The sequence below is a fragment of the Castor canadensis genome, chromosome 1 (genome assembly GCF_047511655.1).
Source record: "Castor canadensis chromosome 1, mCasCan1.hap1v2, whole genome shotgun sequence".
In the NCBI taxonomy this organism is placed as follows: Eukaryota; Metazoa; Chordata; class Mammalia; order Rodentia; family Castoridae; genus Castor; species Castor canadensis.
The window spans coordinates 168910625-168930546 of record NC_133386.1 but is presented as its reverse complement, the minus strand read 5'-3'; the positions used below and the strand labels follow the sequence as shown (position 1 = coordinate 168930546).

The following is a 19922-nucleotide window of genomic DNA, read 5'->3' as shown; positions in this document are numbered from 1 at the left end:
TATTTTGTTATTTTCATTTCAAAGAAGTCTATTGGTACGTTAAAATCATCTTCTTTCTCTATACACAGGCTTAAAATATCCAGAATGTATCAAAATTAAAGTGTTGCTTCATGTTCAGACATCGGTTCACCATGTCATTTAGTCATTATTTGATTCATGGTGTAGATGGGGTCACTTGACATCACCTGATAGTATCAGTCACAAATACAATGAAGCTAGAACCTTTCTCTGATAAAAATGATCACCAAGAAAACAGCATTTTAAAAGTGTTCTCCTTTTCACTTTCCTTTAAACAGTTTTTTGCATCGGTATCTTTGGATTAAATTTGAAAATTTTCATATGTATATATTTATTTCATAATTGTTTTTCCATTTCTTTCTTTTTCAATGGTAGGGTTTGAACTTAGGGCCTTGTACCACTTGCACTACTTAGGCAGGCACTCTGCCATTTGAGACAAGCTGCCAGTGCTTCTTGTGTTGGCTGTATTTGAGATAGGGTCTTGCTGTAGGGCTGGGGAGGCCTGGACTGTGATACTCCTATATGTGCTTCCCCCCATAGCTGGAATGACAGGTGTGTCTGGAATGACAGGTGTAGTTGGGATGGTAGACTCATACCATTGTGCCTAGCCATTGCTTGAGTGGGGGGGGGGTCTCCCAGGATTTTTTGCCCAGGCTGGTTTTGAACCATAATCCTCCCAATTTCCACCATCCTAGTAGTTAGGATTATAGGCTTGAGCCACTGTGCCTGGCTTCAGAATTATTTTTCTTTATGTGCAATGATGCAAAAGGCAACATATACCATATTTTTCTGCCTTGTCTAGAATTTTTGCTTAATCTTTCACATGTCCTAATTTGTTAAGAATTTTACAATGATAGTTTTATCTTTAAAAATACTAAATAATAGCAAATGTTAGCTGAGAACTTTTTTCCTAGTGGAAGGTTAGTATAATCAAAGATAGGTAATAATTCAAGGTATACATGGATATACTGTGATGGGGAAAAGAATCTAAGTTCTAGAGTTAAAGATTTGAGTTTGAATACCAGTATTCACTATGTAATGGATATGTGAGATTAGAGAATCATTTAACTTCAGTTTGACATCACAGCTATCTTGCAGGGGATTTTGTATTGATTTGAGAAGCTACAAGACCTAATTATGAAGATGGTGGTGGTTGGAGTCCTGAATTTATTAATAGGGTAACCTTGTGGGAACAGAGTAAAAACTACCTATTTCACAGGGTTGTAGTAAAGATTTAAGGGCATAAAACCCATAAAGTGTTTGGCCTTATAGTGTGTGACTCATAAATAGTTGCAGTAACAGCAACTGTAGTAGAAGAATTATTAGTACTTTCACTAGTATCTGGTATGTCTGTTTCAGGTTTATTTATCATCAGAATCAAGAACCTTACTAGTCTAACCAAATTATTAATTACCAAAGAACTAACTTTACAATAACATTATCAACAATGAAAATAATACAAACCTGTGAACCATGTTCAATATGAATAGTGAAAGAAGTTTCTCTATGATACTCATGCAATTTTAAGATCATCATGATTTAATGATGATCAGGAATGAGGTTCAGGAATAACATGCAAAAAGGTCTTAAAGAAAACTGGAGTTATCCTCTCATGACTACTAAAAAAAAATTCTATTGGCCAAGGAGCTAAAATTCACTTACTATATATATCAAACTTTTAGTAGTCTTGAAATATGCTGTATATATTATATGTACATAATTAATGTAACTAAATGTTATTTTAGTAAAGGGAGAGTCTGGATATGTTAGAACAAATATATTAAAATCACATAAGTAGTTCAAACAATTAGGCTTTAGAAATAATTTTTAAGTAACAATCAATATTCATTTGATTCACATTAATTGAACATCTAGGCAAAACCTAGGTACTGTACTAAGAATGTTTTATGTCAAATTTACTATTATATTATAATAATATATAATAATATATAATATATAATATATTATATATAATATATATTATATATATTATATATATAATATATAATATATATTATATATAATAATAATATTATAATAAAACCACATATAAAGAAAAATATAAATGTCTGGCCCTGCCTTCATAAAGACTATAATGTGTTAGTTATTTAAGATGATATGAAATCATGTTTGAAGCAGACAATAAGTAGTTTAGTAAATAGTACTATTAATAAAAAGAGAATGAGTCAATCCTCGCTATATTCAGTTACTAGATAATTAGAACGTTAAAGAAACCAAAAGCTGTTTGAGAACATGAATTAAAATTATGTAAAAATTAAAATAGGGATACTTTAATCCATTAGCATAAGATATAATAACTATAAATCATCTAGGAAAAAAATGAAAAAGATCTTGGAGAGGGCAAAGAATGGTAATACTGAAGGGTAAGGAATCGAAACCATTAACCATTTTATAAACTGATAACTTCATCAAGATTTAAAGCTTTGCTCTGCAAAAGACACTATTAAGACAAGGTAAGTCATAGACTAGAAGGAAAATATTCCAAATTATAGTTAAAATACATAAGAATTTTTACAACTTGATAATGAGGAAATTATCCAATAAAAATGGACAAAAGTGTAGGCCACAGAAAAAATTCAAATGGCAAAATGTACATGAAAATATGGCTAATATCATTAGAAACCAAGGAAATGGAAATTAAAACCATTTTTTCACTAGTAAGGGAAGGTAATTTTTGAAGTCTTACCTGGATAAGATGTGTGGGCATTGTGATGATGCAGGCTGACAGAGAGGTTCTTAAAAGACCACGGAGAACATAGAGGAACTTGGTAAGGCTGTGACTGTTGTCACAGTTTTCTGTACAGCAAATGTCATCTCCCCATAAGGGTGAGCCAAGGCTCTGAATTCCTATTCTTAAAATGTTTTTCTGTTTTTTCTAAAAGAAAGTGGGAATGAGGTAAACAAGGTTTTGTTAATTAATAGTACACCTCTTTAGTGTTAATAGATGTGGTAAAAAATTATGTAGTATTAGTAATTAGGCAGCATACAAAATCTTTTAGATATAAGAATATAAAAAAATAACAGAACTAAGTCAGGTATGGTGGCATGCCTGAAGTCCCAGCTATTTAGGAGACTGGGGAAGGAGGATCGCTTGTATACAGGAGTTTAAGGCCAGCCTACAAACAAGAACCTATCTCTAAACAAACAAACAAAATTGGATTTTTTTCGGTCTTACAAAATATGCATGGTATGATGCGCCTAAGATTTAAACTGATAATAATAGAGATAGAGAAAAATCTAAATGTGAATGCTTGCCAACCCATGGTCAGTATTAGAAAATGCCACAGGTCTTTCAATAAACTCTAAGTTGCTCACTATTCTCATTTAATTTGATTTCACCTACTCCCTGATTGTTTATTTGAAGGACATTTAAGATGTATAATCTTTTGGTTTTACATCTTATACTTACCTCTAGTTTTTCCTCTTGAAGCTGATCTTATAATTTAACTTCAACATTTTTTTATGAAACTTAACAGGTAAACATTCAGAACATTAAGTTACTGACAGTAAGGTCAAAATAACAGTGATATTTCTAGGGAAAAGAATATTTACACGTCATTAAAGAAAAGCTAGAATGAAAGAGTTTGCAAACTCATTAAAGAAAAGCTAGGATGACTAAGAGTTTGCAAACATACGTATTTATAACAAACACTGCTGCTTGGGTTATTCTAAGTGAATAAATGTTTTGTAAATGTTTGTAAATGCTTTTCTATGCAATCTAGCAAAATTTCTGGGCAAAAGCAAGAGGTGTTAACAAACTCTGGCACATGCAAACATTTAGGAAATCATTATAATTCTGATGGAAAACATAAGATGTTCTTTCTTAACTACATGATTTGGGATACGTGGCAGTTTAAATGTGATTTCTGATGAAACAAGGCTCAAAAATGTGTCACTCACTGTTGCTATAAAATATGACTTATAAGATTTGTTTAACAATTAATTATTGTGCAATATAGTATATCTACTGTCCTGATACTGCAAATGGAAACTGAATTAGTGGGTTTTTTTCAAGCAGAATTTATTGAGAAAGAAAAGTAGGGAAAAAGAATAAAACACTGAAATGTCAGAAGAGGAAAACATAAAGGAATAAAAGTTAGGTAAGATGATTAATATAGAGACTTACAGTGTAGACTATGTAACTAAGTAGATGTATGATTTCAGGGAACACATAGTTATCTCAGTATCCAGTGGGACTGATTCCAGAGACTCCCATGGATACCAAATATTTGTGTATGTCCACATTCCTTATATAAAATGACATAGTATTTGCATAAAACCTACACACATTTGCCTGTATATGTTAAATCATCTCTAGGTTAATAATGTCAAATACAATGTAAACACTATGTAAACAGTGGTTATATTGTATTGTTTAGAGGCTAAGGATAAGGAAACAATCTGCATATATTCAGTATAGCTGAAATTTTTTTCAACTATTTTCAATTTGCAGTTGGCTGCATCAGTGGATGTGGAACAGAGGGATGACTATATATTCCATAATCCTTAGTTTTTCTATCTCTAAAATTAAGCAGACAGGACAGAACAATCTTCTTTAATTTCATATAGTTCTTCAAATATAAGAGAGGACATAGTGGTCTGTATGAACTGTAAGAATGAAATTATAGTAAAAGGAATTTACTGAATAAGCATATTGGAAAAAAATTCTTGATGTCAAGGACTTGAAATAAGATGACGCTATCAACGAAGCTGGTCCAATTTTCTTTTCAGATTGTTTTAAAGTTATGATAGTCAACCAACTAAGATACCCTATGTTATCATCTCAATGGTCCATAAAATTGTTTAGTTTTGCTTCTGCATTTCTTGAATGAAATGAAGGATGCACCAGGGAAAATGTTAGATGTATAAATATGATTCTGGAAAATTTGTCTAAGATATGCATGAAACATGTGAGGGTATTCCTTTAAAAAATTATTTGTAACGTCAAGATCTGTGTAAAATGGCAAAAATTTAAGGCTCATTTGTTATCCCTAAACCTATCTCATAACAAGCTTAATTAGATTCCCAATAGAAAGAGCAATCTTTCTGAAGATTTCAAGAACCTTATCTAAATAAATAAATCAGAATGAAATGTGAAGGTAAAAGGAGAGCTGCACTTTATTGTTTCCCCTGTCAACATTCAGAAACTAAAGACTAGAAGTATTTTAACCTACAGTCACCACTACCTACTACTGTATTAAAAAGTACTTGATAAAAGTATGAACAAAAATGCTGTTAGACATGGAATAAGGAGAACTGTGGAGGTTTAGTGACTTTGACAGAATGAAAACATTGAGTGCAAGAATGAATGAGTGATAAGATATTTAAATCAGTAGGTACATATAGCACAATAGCACATAATTGAGCATAATACTTCAACAAAGAAAATACATTTATATTTTTTAAAATTATGATGGCAATTGCAAAAACATAAGCTGACTTACAAATCTCCTGTGTCATTTGGGACATATAATTCCTTTGCTATATATATATAAGTAATGGACATGCTTTGTGGCATGGTTAGATTTACTTTTGCTGACAGCTGTACAATAAATGAATTTATTCCCATGAGAATATATAGCATTCAGTCTAGTATTCTAAGTAAAACCAATGCTCAAATTTCATTTTTGTATTTCCTAGACATCTGAAAAATCAAAACTTAAAAACAAATGAAATTATGACAGCAAATTTGTAAATATGTACCCCTCAAATATCTTTACAGATGCACTATTGAACTTACTGCCAAGGTTAATTATAAAGCAGGTTATAACATTCTGTTCCTTAGAGTGTATTTTTGTTGTCTCCAATTAGTTCAGTTTATTTGAAAAAGCAGTGATAGAGAAAGTAAGATAAAAATTTCTTTTTAAAAATTAGGATTTATTTCAGTGTCTGAACATTATTTTGACTTGGGAATATTTTTCAAAGTAATGCCTGTTATATGCATTTTTATGTCTTCCTGAATTCAACTAAAGTTTCTGAGACAGATGTATAGCAAACAACAAACTAATGATATAGAAATTTGTTAACTATTTTTTATTTCTAATAAAATTAGAATTGTATTTTTGTAATAACCCATTGGTAGTTTTAACATAAAATTTTTAAGCAATCTTGGTATTCAGAGATAGAAATGTCTACCTCAACCCTGTTCAATCTTTATGAGAGTCAAGTTATAGAATCTGTTGGTTAGAGAACCCCAGCAGTTCCAGTTTGCTGTCTATCAATTTTCATGAAAAAATTATTGTGTATTGAAAATGGTGTTTTCTTCATACCCAAATAAACAATTAAAGAAAACAAAAATTTCACTCTGTCCAACTACTAGCTTACTTACTAAGGATTCTTGGGATGTATGCCATATTGTGTGTATGTTTACACACCCCTTTTGCTCTTGCCTTTTTTTTTTTGTATTCTATAAAATTTCTTGCTCTCAGAAGATATGTCATCATCCTGCAAGCAGCTCTGCACACTGTACCACAGGAACTGTTATGACATGTCTGTTTCCATAGTTACCATAGCCAAGTGGGAAGAAGTGTCTGTCAGGGACCAATTTGCCTCTCCAGACAAGTACTGGCACCAAAGGGAAGACATGGTACCCATAAATCTTAGCTAGGACCAAGAATGGAGCAACAATGAGCAAAATAAAATTGCATTAAATATTAAAGACCATCACAAAACTGTGACATATATGGAAAACTGTCTATAAATAAATATGCTCTAACCAAATACATAAGTATTTCCAACTTGTTATTAAATTGAAAAATGAATTAAAAATTATTTATTTTGTCATGGAGAAACTGTTAAATACAGCAGTGGAATTTACAGCAATACTTAAGAATCTATGAATTAACAGCAAATATAGCTGAGAATGTTAAAAATAAGATTTTTGGCTTCTCTGTCTTCAATAATGGCAGTTCAAGAATTCTTCTGGTACAATAATGTAAGTGTAATGTAAGTCTTTTAGTGGAAAATGCACTTAGAGTCACTGAGAAATAGTGTTGAATGCAAGATATCTAGAAATAAAGTTTCCTTCATTTTGTTTAAGGTAAACTAGCTGGACTATCTTTATTACTGGGAATTTGGAGAATGCTTTTAAAATTAGATCTACAAAGAATAGTTAATCTATAAAGTATTGTAAGGTAGGAAATAAAATGTATCTTATATCTTTTGGAACAACTCAAATCATAATGTAATAAGAAATAAAATCTTGTGATAGTTCTTACATGAGGCAATTTGAAATTAAGGGCTGAATGACAGAAACATGAAAAATTTAAACTCTAAATACATATTAACAGTCAAAATTAAGGCTACCCGTCTCTGCTTATTTATACTGTGCTTGAAAACAGCTTGCTCACTGCTCACTGTTGATTCTTCTAAGACTTTCAGGGTCTGCCCCTAGTGAATTTGAAAATAACATTATATACTATAAAAGGCTTTGAAAGTATGAAATACCTGGGGATTGGATCCATCAAATCCTTCCTCATAAATGATGTTCTGAATAAACTGAAGCAGCTTTATGTAGCCATGGGTCAAAGAACTGTTGGTAAGAAGTGGTTCAAATACACAGATGGGCTTATTACACAGGAAGTAAAAATATATGCTAAAACTTTAAGCAAATAATTAAAAAATTTATTTTATTTACTACATTTAAATATAAAATGAAATGTGTCAAATTAGTAATTCAATAATTAGTAAATTAGATAATTTGTAAATGTAAAGTCAATACATTAAGGGAGTAAGTTATAGCAGTTTATATTAAATTGCTCAGTGTTCTTAACATCAAGGGAAGATAAAAATCTGTGGAGACTGAAATGACTTAATTATGTCAGGCTTAGTAGCCTCCAAGAAAATTAATGATTTAATGAAGCAACCTAAAAGATGAAGCCACCATAGCTTTTCAGGAGTAACCATACATAATTAACACATAGTTAATGAACTGCTATGCCAACTACACCTGAATCAATGTCCTGATCACCTGAGTTCATCTTCCATCAAAGTTTTAATTTTCTTAGAAAAAGCTGCTAAAATAATAGTAATTTTAAAACTTGATCTTTTAAGACACACAGACAGATGAGTATAATCTGTATTCAATTTCCTGTTTATCTACTTCCTTTGTTAAGACAGCAAAATACATGTATGAATTTAAGATGACCTAAATTATTTCCCATTTGAATACAAGCATTAATGTCACTATTTTAAAACAGTAAAATCTTTTTTGAGATACACTGGACTTTGAAAAATAATATTTGAGGTATTCTAGAGCATTTACAAATGAACAAACTATGTGTTATTGCTGAACACTAACTGCCAAGATAATGAGATTCTGGAGCATAGCTCCTCCATAGATACTCATGTGTCTGAGGCTACAAAAGCTGTGTGTGACTTAAAATACAAAAGTATTTGCTTTACTGTGATCCTAACTAAAGCAATCACACTGGCAGAAAAATGCCCTAAAAAAGAATGAACTATAACTGGAAGCATGCATATATCAGTAAAGAACACAAAAAGTTATGAAATGTAGCAGATGGCTTAGTGTACAAAACAAATTGTAGGTGGGTCAGCAAATACAGTGTTACATATAGTGTTACTAAACAGCTGCTGTCTTGAAGAAAGAAAAAGAAAACCAAGAGAAAAGAATGCTGTCCTGTGTAAAACAAATGTGGCTCCAGATAATGAAGGATTTGGTAGCATGGTGATTTCTCACTGCAGTTATTTCTCCATTTTCAGTGAAAACACAGTAGATCACGTGGACATTTTTCCACTTTCACGAGGGCAATTTTGTGAATATTTCCTATCTTAACACACACTAGCTAGTTCAGCTTCAGAACACAGTGCTACTGTTTGAATGCAGTACATGTAATTCATATCTGGGTCAATTAGCTTGGCCCAGGGAGTTAACCTGCTCCAAAGTCCCAGATTATGAAATAAATTTCAGCCAATCATTTGATAAATGTCACCATGGGTTTAAGGAGGTTATATTTACCCTGTGCCTCCTAACCTACCAAGAACATATCTACCTAAGACCATTATTATTTCATATAAAAACAGTAATAATGACATGGGATTCTGCAGTATTTTTGTCGGGCTTATTTCAATTAGCATAATGTCCTCCAGTTTCATCTATGTTGTTGCAAATAACAGGATTTCCATCTTTTTCAAGGTTAAATAGAATTCCAGTGTATGTGTGTGTGTATGTATACCACATTTTCCCCATCTATCTATTTGTAAGCATGTTTATTCCATCTTGGCTACTGTGAATAGTGCTGCAATGAACACAGGAGAACAGGTGTCCCTTGAACATACTAATTTCATTTCCTTCAGAAATATATTCAGAAGTAGCATTGTTAGATACAGTAGTTATATTTTTAATCTTTTGAGGAACCTCCATATTATTTTCTAAAATGGTTGTACTAATTTATATTCTAATAATTTACAATATTTTCTTTGTCTACACATTTTCATTAACACTTTCACCTTTTGTTTAAAATAGTCATTCTAACATGGGTAAGGTGGTATCTCATTGTAATCTGAATATGAATTTCCCTGCTGATTAATGTTATTGAACATCTTCTTTCATAGGCCAATTGTCCATGTTATGTCTTCTTTTGAGAAATGTCCATTCAGGTCCTTTGTCCATTTTTTAATCAGGTTGTTTTCTTGCTAATTGAGTTGCCTGAATTCCTTGTATTTTGGGTATTAACTGCTTATCAGACATATATCTTCTCCCATTCCTTAGACTGTCTCTTCACTCTGTTGAGTATCTAAAGTACAGAACAGGGAAGTTCCTTCATGTGAGAAAAAAAGAAGACATAGCTGGGCAATGTTTAGAGTTTTGTAAGTAGTAAATTTCTCAACTAGAGCTCCAGGAAAATAAACATTTTTGCTAAAATAAAATGGAGGAAAATCAATACATTTAGGTATATTAATTGTGAATATTAATTTTTGGGCACATAGGATTAAATTTTTTTTAACAAAAATCATTTCTGTGATTTTCATAATAAAAAGCTAAGTATTAGCCACCATATATTTCCTTGTATTAATATTTATGATACACACATGTTGCTAAATATAAATATTTTCATTTGAAGTTTTAGTTTTGTTATTACAATTCTTTAATTTTGGTGATATTTACTATGTGTGTATGTGTGTCTGTCTGTCTGTGTCTCTGTGTGTGTTCATTAGTCTAGTAACAGGATTTGGGAAGAAAGAATCCTAGCTATAAATATGACTCTGGTTTCTTAATGTTTCTAAATATTTAACAAAATTTAGTTTTGTCTAAGAATTTAAAAGCTGCTATAAAGACAGCACATTTGAATCATGTGTATTATTTTGCTTGATTTTCATAATTTTCAATGACAAATTAAAATCTCCCTTGAGATTCTATAATGTGTCTTTAAAACTATCAAAGTATAAAGAATAGAAAAACAATTACTAGAACTATTAACTTTTATCTTTAAAATATCAAGTATAAAAGTTGGGGCAATACAAAAGATTTTGTCTATAAAAAGTCAAGTTACAAAAATAAAATTATGATTATGTGAAATTAAAATAACTAGTTGATAAGTGAAAGTTTATATATAGATAACAGGGCTCTTGGGTTATCTTTTTAAATAAGACTTCCTGATTTTAGTTACATCAATTGATAAAGTATCTGATGCATAGTAAATACTTAAAATATTTGGCATCACAGTTAACATTTGATGACTACTATAATCTTGTGAGGTAAGTATAGTCACTACCTATTTTATGGCTGAGGAAATTCTAACTGATCAGAAGCCAAGATTATACAAAAATGAAGTTACAGAATTCTCACTTAAAACTCAAATTTTCTAACACTTCAAATTACCTTTTCTTTGGCTATACTAAGACAAAGCCTCCAAGTAAGATCTAGATTCAATGAAGAGTTTGTACTGTGCCTTTCATGTTCTTTCATGTTCAAACATGAGGTTTGAACATGGCTCCATTCAAAATATTAAATGAAGCATTCAGGTATATAGTTTTATGAAGAGATCTCCCTTTTAGTTGTAACTATGAAATTTTCACCAATGTGCCTTAGTTGGAGCATGATACAATAAAGAAAATTCAATATTGAATAATGCATATTTACAAACATACAAATGAGATTCCGGTATTGCACAGTGGAAAGTATGTTGAAGGTCTGGGTATGAGTTCTACCTGTGCCAGTAACTGTAGCAAATTCTTTCCCTCCCTCCCTTCCTCCCTCCCTTTCTTTCTTTTTTTGTTCTTTAGTATGGTGCTGGGAATTGAACCTAGGGCTTTGTGCATGTTCAGTAAGAGCTCAAGTGCTGCACCTCTTAAGCCATGCCCAATTCTTTAAAATTTCTATTTTGGTCCTCAAAATTTTCCCATTTGTAAAATGAGCCAACTAGATAATCTCTGTTGTCCATTTTAACTTTAAAATTACATGGCTCAAGAATGATTTTTCTCATTAAAATGATTTATTGTTGGGTTTTTTAAAATAAGAATTTCTGGTCATTTAAGTATTGATTTAATTATTTGATAGAAACACTTAGGGGGGAAACAGAAATACTTAGTAAGACAAGCTGTTATCATTCTTAATTAGGAACAGTTTAAACTGAGATGAAGCATTTGTGACATTACTATGAAAAAATGAGAAAATATAATTTGTCTCACCAAAATTCTATTTACCTGTATATTTCACGTGTTTACCTGTGAAAGATAGTGATGCATACTTATAAGGCAGTAGGCACAATATGTGTCTCAACTAATTGTATAAAACTGTTTGCTGAGCTAAATTTATATTAACATGTAATTTGCATGTGACTCTAGAGATTGTGAAGTCTATTCACAAGTAATTTTCAAGTTAAAAACTTCATTACTATTACCCTGAAGGCTGTCATTTACTGATTTTTTCTTCTCTGATGCTTTTCATCTAATGTTGAATTTAAGTCTCTTTGCCATGGAAGCTCAAATAAAAGAAGATCATGTAATCTAGGAATATATTTATGGGCATGAAGAAGAGCAATGAGCAGCACAGACCTCTGGGCCACAGTTGGGAAAATACTAACAGTATGAAGATGCATGAACTGCATGCATCAGCTAAGCAATCACTGTTTGACAGGGATACTATTAAGACAAGGCTAGGACCTTCACAAAAATAATTCAGCTCATCATCACTCTTCTATTAATTACTGATATAAATAAATCATTAGATAATTGCTGCTATTATCTATCCAATCCTGAGCAATCACACATTTTCTAATACCCTGTTTTCAGGGTATTAGACCTCTTGTCCTCCAAAGATCTTGTCTCCATCCTACCTAAGCTGATTATTCCCATGGTAATATCTTTGACCATATCATCAGTAACTGCTATCCCTCTATAATCTCAGTTTCATGCACTCCTCCTACCTACAACCACTACTTTCAATCTTTCAGCCTAAGTACCTCAGGCAATCATTTGACTGCTGAGATCTCCACATCTCATCTTTTTACTCACCACTCTTCAGCTAACTGATTACCTTGATCCACGGTCATTCTTTATTTTCATGTTCTTGCCCTTCTCTTGCACTGTCATACTTAGCAAAACTATTCTGGTTAATCCAACTTTCTATCAACCCCACATCTGCCTCTGCAGCTAAAAATGGTAAGAGAAAGGCATACTCAGTGGACTGGTCTGAGTTTAAATTCATAACCACAAACTTCAACAGGCATTTTTTTTTGAGGGACTGGGGTTTCAATTCAGGGCTTTGTGCTTGCAAAGCAGGCCTCTATCTACCACTTGAGCCATATCTCCAGTCCATTTTTGCTCTGGTTATTTTGGAGATGGGGTATTTTGAACTATTTGCCTGGGTTGGCCTCAAATCACAATCCTCCCAAGTAGCTAGGATTACAGGTGTGAGTCATTAGCACCTGGCTCAACAGGCTCCTAAGGCTGTGTTACAATCTCACTACACACTCTCATTCTCCTACATGATTATTTAACACTTTCTCCTTTTTTTATTCAAACCTCCAGTATCTCTTCTCCATCTTCGTTCTCAGCTTATGACCTTCCCCTGAGAACACAGAAACAACTATAAGAAATATTCACTACCGTTTTCATTCCTTTGCGATAGTATGAAAGTTTGTGTCCCCTAACATTCATATGTTGGCCTTAACGTGCAACAGTATTAAAGGAAGAGGGGCTGGGGAACTTCTAGGTCATGGGGTTGGAGGCATCATGAATGGATCAGGGCTCTTATAAACGAAACCCAAGGGAGATTGTTTGCCCCTATTGCTGTGTGAATTGACAGTGAGATGTCCATTTATGAAGTAAGCAGCTCCTCATCATATCTGACCATGCCAGCACCCTAATATTTTAGACTTCTAAGCCTCCAGAACTGTGAAAAATAAACTGTTTAAGCTATCTGGGATATGGTATTTTTGTTATAGCATCCTGAAAGGACTAAGGCATCTACACCCACATACATACTGTGTCTTCGAACATGTTGATATACATGATACACTTGTGCACAGACAACTTTCCATGGAATGCCACTCTGGCAATTCTCTCCTCTGTCTTTTATATCATTAACCTTTCCTTTTCTATTAGATATTTCCTATAAGCAAACTTATTATCTGTCTTTCCAGAAAATAAAACATCTCCCTGTACCATCTCTGCTGCCAACTGCTACTTTACTTCTTTGCACAAAAGCTCCTTGAATTTTCTCGTATTTGGTGCCCTCAATCTTCTCACTTATCTTACTTGATAATATCTTCCTCAATCTTCTTATCATTAGATACATTGTGAAGATACAGAAGGACTTTATGATAGATTACATGTAGGGAGTGACAAAGGTAAGTCAGAAGTCAAAGATTACTTTATTGAAGGAAGAATGGAAATTTTGAAGCACATATAAAGGACATGCCTATGGAGATGATGGGGAGTAAGGTGGAAAATATTAAAATAAAAAACCAAAATCCATGTATAGTAATTACATTGTTAGCTTTCTTTTGCTGTGACAAAATATCTGAGATTACAAATTACAACTTAAAAAGCAGAAAGAATTATTCTGGCTTATGGTTTCAATCTATAGACACTTGGCCCCCATTGCCTTTGTGCTTGCGATGAGGCAGCACCACCATGCTGGAAGCATGTGGTGAAGGAAGCTGCTCACTTCATGGTGGCATGGAAACAGAGAGAGAGAAGGGGTGGGGTCCCAATATCCCTTTCTAGGACATACCATCAATGGCCTATCTTCTTTCTACTAGACCCTACCTTCTAAGGGTTTTACATCTCCTGATAGAGTCATTGTCTAGGGACCAAGCCTTCAAGCTTTTGGGAATTATTCAAGAACCCAACTATAGGATAATGAAGATAGCATGCCATACACGAGCTGAGGAGTAGGATGATCCACTAAACTTTGTGTACCTGAAGGCCCCCTTAAAGAACAGAAAGGAGAAAACAAGTAGGGTAAACATGCAAGCAAACAATTTGTCTTCATTGATCAGAACAAGGCTCAAGATAATAGCTCTCTCTTTCTCAACTTTCAGATATTATCTTTTCACCCTAATTATACTACTAGTAGCTAAGCAGATAGGCAAAATCTCTCCACATGCACATGATGCCTTTCCATCAGTTCTGAGATGTGTATTAATATATTACTCAGGATATTCTTTCAATAAAGTAGATCATAGTATATTTCTATATCTATATCTATAGTCCTACCTAGGAACTTTCTTCTATGATTTCTTTCTTATGCATGTGAATTTTCTATTTATAACTTCTAAATATGTTGTGGCTCTCTGCTTGATAATCTGAGATTTGTAATCTTGAAATAAAATAAACTCTTACATGTTTCAATAATTGATTTTATTTCACTCAATCTTTGTTAGGAACTAGGCTGTAGACTGGGTGCTGATGGATCATGCCTGCTAGCCTACATACTTCAGGAGTTTGTAATTCTCCTTGTAGAGGCCATTCACATCCTTTGTTAAGTTTACTCCTAGGTATTTGATTTTTTTTTTGAGGCTATTGTGAATGGAATTATTTCCATATATTCCTTCTCAGTTTGTTCAATGTTGGTGTATAGAAAAGCTAATGATTTTTCTAAGTTGAGTTTGTATCCTGCCACCTTGCTATAGCTGTTTATGGTGCCTTAAGAGTTTTTGGGTAGAGTTTTTTGGGTCTTTAAGGTATAGGATTATATCGTCTGCAAATAGGGATATTTTGACAGTTTCTTTACCTATTTGTATTCCTTTTATTCCTTCTTCTTGCCTAGTTGCTCTGGCTAGAAATTCCAGTACTATGTTGAATAGGAATGGGGACAGTGGGCACCCTTGTCTCGTTCATGATTTTAGGGGAAATGGTTTCAGTTTTTCACCGTTATGTACTATGTTGCCTGTAGGTTTGTTATATATAGCCTTTACAATGTTGAGGTACATTCCCTCTATTTCTAGTTTTCTTAGAGCTTATATCATGAAGTGGTGTTGGATCTTGTTGAAGGCTTTTTCTGCATCTATTGAGATGATCAAGTGGTTTTTGTCTTTGCTTCTATTGATGTGCTGTATTACATTTATACATTTGTGTATGTAGAACCATCCCTGCATCCCTGGGATGAAGCCAACTTGGTCATGGTGTATGATCTTTCTGATATGCTGTTGGATTTGGTTTGCCATTATTTTATTGATGATTTTTACATCGATATTCATTAAGGAAATTGGCCTGTAGTTCTCCTTTTTGGAGGTGTCTTTGTCTGGCTTTGGGATGAGAATATTGGCTTCATAAAATGAGTTATGTAATTCCCATCAAAATCCCAACGACATTCATCACAGAGATTGAAAAATCTACCCTAAAGTTCATTTGGAAACACAAGAGACCACAAATAGCCAAGGCAATACTCAGAAAAAAAGAGCAATGCTGGAGGTATCACAATACCTGACTTCAAACTATATTACAAAGAAATACCAATAAAAACAGCATGGTACTGGCACAAAAACAGTCATGAAGACTAGTGGAACAGAATAGAGGACCCAGATATGAATCCACACAACTACTTCCACCTCATTTTTGACAAAGGAGTCAAAAATATATGATGGAGAAAAGACAGCCTCTTCAACAATTGTTGCTGGGAAAAGTGGTTATCTGTCTGCAAGAAACAGAAACTAAATCCATGTCTATCACGCTGTACTAGTATCACTTCAAAATGGATTAAAGACCTTAATATCAGACCCAAAACTCTGAAATTAGTACAGGAAAGAGCAGGGAATACTCTGGAAGCAACAGGAATAGGGAAAGACTTCCTCAATAGAACCCCAGCAGCTCAGCAACTAAGAGAAAGGATGGACAAATGGGACTTCATAAAATTAAAAACTTCTCACAACAAAAGAAATGGTCTCTAAACTGAAGAGACCACCCACAGACTGGGAGAAAATATTTGCCAGCTATACATCAGACAAAGGACTGATAACCAGAATATACAGGGAACTTAAGAAACTAAACTTTCCTGAAATGAACCAATTAAGAAATGGGCAACTGAACTAAACAGAACTTTCTCAAAAGAAGAAATTCAAATGGCCAAAAAACACATGAAGAAATGCTCAACATCTCTAGCCATAAAGGAAATGCAAATCAAAATCACACTAAGATTCCACCTTACCCCGTTAGAATAGCCATCATCAAAAACACCACCACCAACATGTGTTGGCGAGGATGTAGGGAAAAAGGAACCCTGTATGCTACTGGTGGGAATGCAAGCTGGTGCAAACCACTCTGGAAGAATATCTGGAGGCTTCTTAAAAATCTAAACATAGACTTGCCATATGATTCAGCAATCCCACTCCTAGGGATATACCCAAAGGAATGCAACACAGGTTACTCCAGAGGCACTTGCACACCATGTTTATTGCAGCACTATTCACAATAGCCAAGTTATGGAAACAACCAAGATGCCCCACTACTGATGAATGGATCAAGAAAATGTGGTAGTTATACACAATGGAATTTTACTCAGCCATGAAGAATGAAATCTTATCATTCGCAAGTAAATGGATGGAATTGGAGAACATCATTCTGAGCGAGGTTAGCCAGGCTCAGAAGACCAAAAATTGTATGTTCTCCCTTGTATGTGGACTTTAGATCTAGGGCAAATGCAGCAATGTGGTTGGACTTGGATCACATGTGACAAGGGGAGAGCACATACAGTAGATATGGGAATAGGTAGAAAACCTAAAACATGAAAGCGTTTGTTGTCCCCACTCCAAAGGAACTAATACAGAAACCTTAAAGCAACAGAGATACATGAGAAGGGGATCAGAAACCAATATAAAGATCAGTTAGAGATGAATCAATTTGGGTTGTAACACATTTGTACATGAAAGCAATGCTAGGAATCTCTCTGTATAGCTATCCTTAACTCAACTAGCAAAAACACTTTGTCTTCCTTATTATGCTTATGTCTTCTCTTCAACAAAATTAGAAATAAGGTTCTCACTTCCAGGTTCTGCCTGGAAGTGAGGGGGGAGGAGGGGAGAAGGTGGGGGGGGGAGATGACCCAAACAATGTACGCACATGTGAATAAATGAACAATAAAAAATTAAAAAAAAAAAAACCTTGAAATTCAAAGAAACATGAAAATCTACTCTATTTACCACCAAGTATATGCAAACTCAATATTTGAAATGCAAAGTACCTTAAATTAAAAAACGACTTACAAAATAGCAGGTATATTAGTCAACTCAGGTTCTGCTATGGTTTGAGCATGTCTCCTCCAGAATTCGGCTGCCACAAATCTGACAGCATTAAAAGGTACAGCCTTTAAGAGGTAATTGGGCCATGAGGACCTTTCCTTCTTAATAGGAATAAAGCCCTTATGCAGCATTTAGCTAGTTCTTCCACCTTCTACCATGTAAGGACACAACATTTCTCCTCTAAAAGATGTAGCAACAAAGTACCATCTTAGAAATAGAGGGTAATCTTCATCAGATTACCAAACCTACCAGTATCTTGATCTTGGATTTTCTACCCTACAGAACTGTGAGAAGATAAATTTTAGTTTTTCATGAATTACCTAATCTGAGGTATTTGATTATACCAGCACAAAGAGACTATGTCAGGTTGCCATAACAAAACACCATAGACTGGGTTGCTTGAACAATATGAGTTTATTTTCTCACAGTTCTAAAGATTGGAAGTTAAAGATCAAGGTGCCAGCAAGCTTTAGCGTCTAGTGAGGGCTCTCCTCTTGAGATGCAGACAGCAGTCTTTTTGTTATGTGCTCACATGTCCTTTCCTTACTGCATCGCTCAAAGGGAGAATGAGAGTGCCAGTGTTTTGTCCTCTTTCATAAAGATATCAGTCCTATCACACCAGGTACTCAATCCTTGCGACCTCACCTAAATCTAGTTGTCTCCCAAAAGCCCTATCTCTAAATGCTGTAACATTGGGATTATGGCACCAAAGTATGAATTTGGGGATGATGCAAACATTCAATTGGTAGTAAAAGATTAAGAAGTATGTTAGTAGATTTGTTAATTAATAGGGAAGCTGAGACACTGTCCCAACTTTGAAGAATGGCAGTAATTACTAGTAAAAAAACAAACTGTACTTGGACATTATCTGTTAGCAAAGTTTAATTTGAAATAATGTCGAATTAAAAAAAATCTACAGTCATTCTCAATTCAGCTTTCTTATCTATGATGTTTCTGATTCAGATTATCTGACTTATGAGAGTGAAATAGCAAAGCTATCTTGATAACAATATTGTGATACATGTCAAATTTTTATGCCTAAGCTTTAATTTGAAAATTTAAACTGTATCTCTGAACATTTTCCATAGGCAAACCTACCAATAATTTAAAATTAATTACTGCAAATTTCAAATGACCTTCAGTTTTACTTAGTATAAAGAAATCTGTACATGTTATCAATGGGGGCTGTAGAAATTATGAAATTATATATTAAATCCATACATATGATAGTAGAACACAGCTATATCCGCTAGGCATAATTATAGGAAAAGTATTGACAGATATAAGGCTTAGCTTTATTGTTTTATAAATGAACCAGTAAAGTTCATTTCAGTGAAATGAGCACACGCTTTTCATAAATTATAATAAATCTCACATGGTAAAGTACCCACTTTCAAAATTAATTTAATTACATGTTTAAAGTTTAATTACATTTAATTAAGCATTTAAGTTTAATATGAAATAAACGGATTATCATTTAACTACTATGCAATGAAATACTGCCAAGATAATTAAAATCTGTAAATTTTTCTATTCTGTGCAAAACTGCTAGTTCTCAAAAAATACTTAGAAAATGTATATTTTAAAGATTATTGGATGAGCCCTCCAGCTAATCAAGGTGTTATTTTTCTGGCACCAGCTTTGTGGGTTGCACTTTTCCTGCTTCAGTCAATTTGGCAGCATGGAGCAGAGAGTTTAGAAACTTGGGTTTTGGTACTACGTCAGTCACTGGTAGTCAGTCACTTAGCATCCCTGACTTTAAATTCCCTACCAGAAGGAGACAATATTATACGTGTCTCAGACGGGTGCTGGGAGAATTAAGTGAAATAGGCCACGGTCAGATGCCTGGAACAGGAATTTAACTCAAGTTCATTTCTTCCCTCTCTTAGTTATTAAGTGAATGAATAAAAAACCTTGTACTTTGTGACACACAAAAAATTTACCCTGGGGAGAGAGTGGGGGAGGGGGGCAGGGAGGAGAAATGACCCAAACAATGTAGGCACACGTGAATAAATGAATAATTAAAAAAAATTTACCCTTAAAATTAGTTTTTAATTTACAAAAGTAACACTATTTTCTTGCTTAATTTTAATCATACTTAAAAGTAACAGTATTTTTCTTTGCTAAATTATGATCATATTTAGTGGCTATTTTATTTTACTTTTGTGGTACTGGAGATGG

At 33.5% G+C, this 19922-nt stretch overlaps 1 protein-coding gene across 9 annotated transcripts in view; it reads right to left on the bottom strand.

Moving 5' to 3' along the window:
• Elp4 (elongator acetyltransferase complex subunit 4) overlaps positions 1-19922 on the bottom strand; it is a 234602-nt gene that overhangs the window by 130822 nt on the left and 83858 nt on the right. For all 9 annotated transcript variants that reach the window (XM_074043579.1, XM_074043616.1, XM_074043588.1 and 6 more), the window contains exons 6-7: positions 7486-7570; positions 2726-2914 (exon numbers count right to left, since the gene is read on the bottom strand). In XM_074043579.1, the coding sequence (XP_073899680.1) occupies positions 2726-2914; positions 7486-7570 (274 nt within the window). The remainder of the gene's footprint in view (positions 1-2725; positions 2915-7485; positions 7571-19922) is intronic.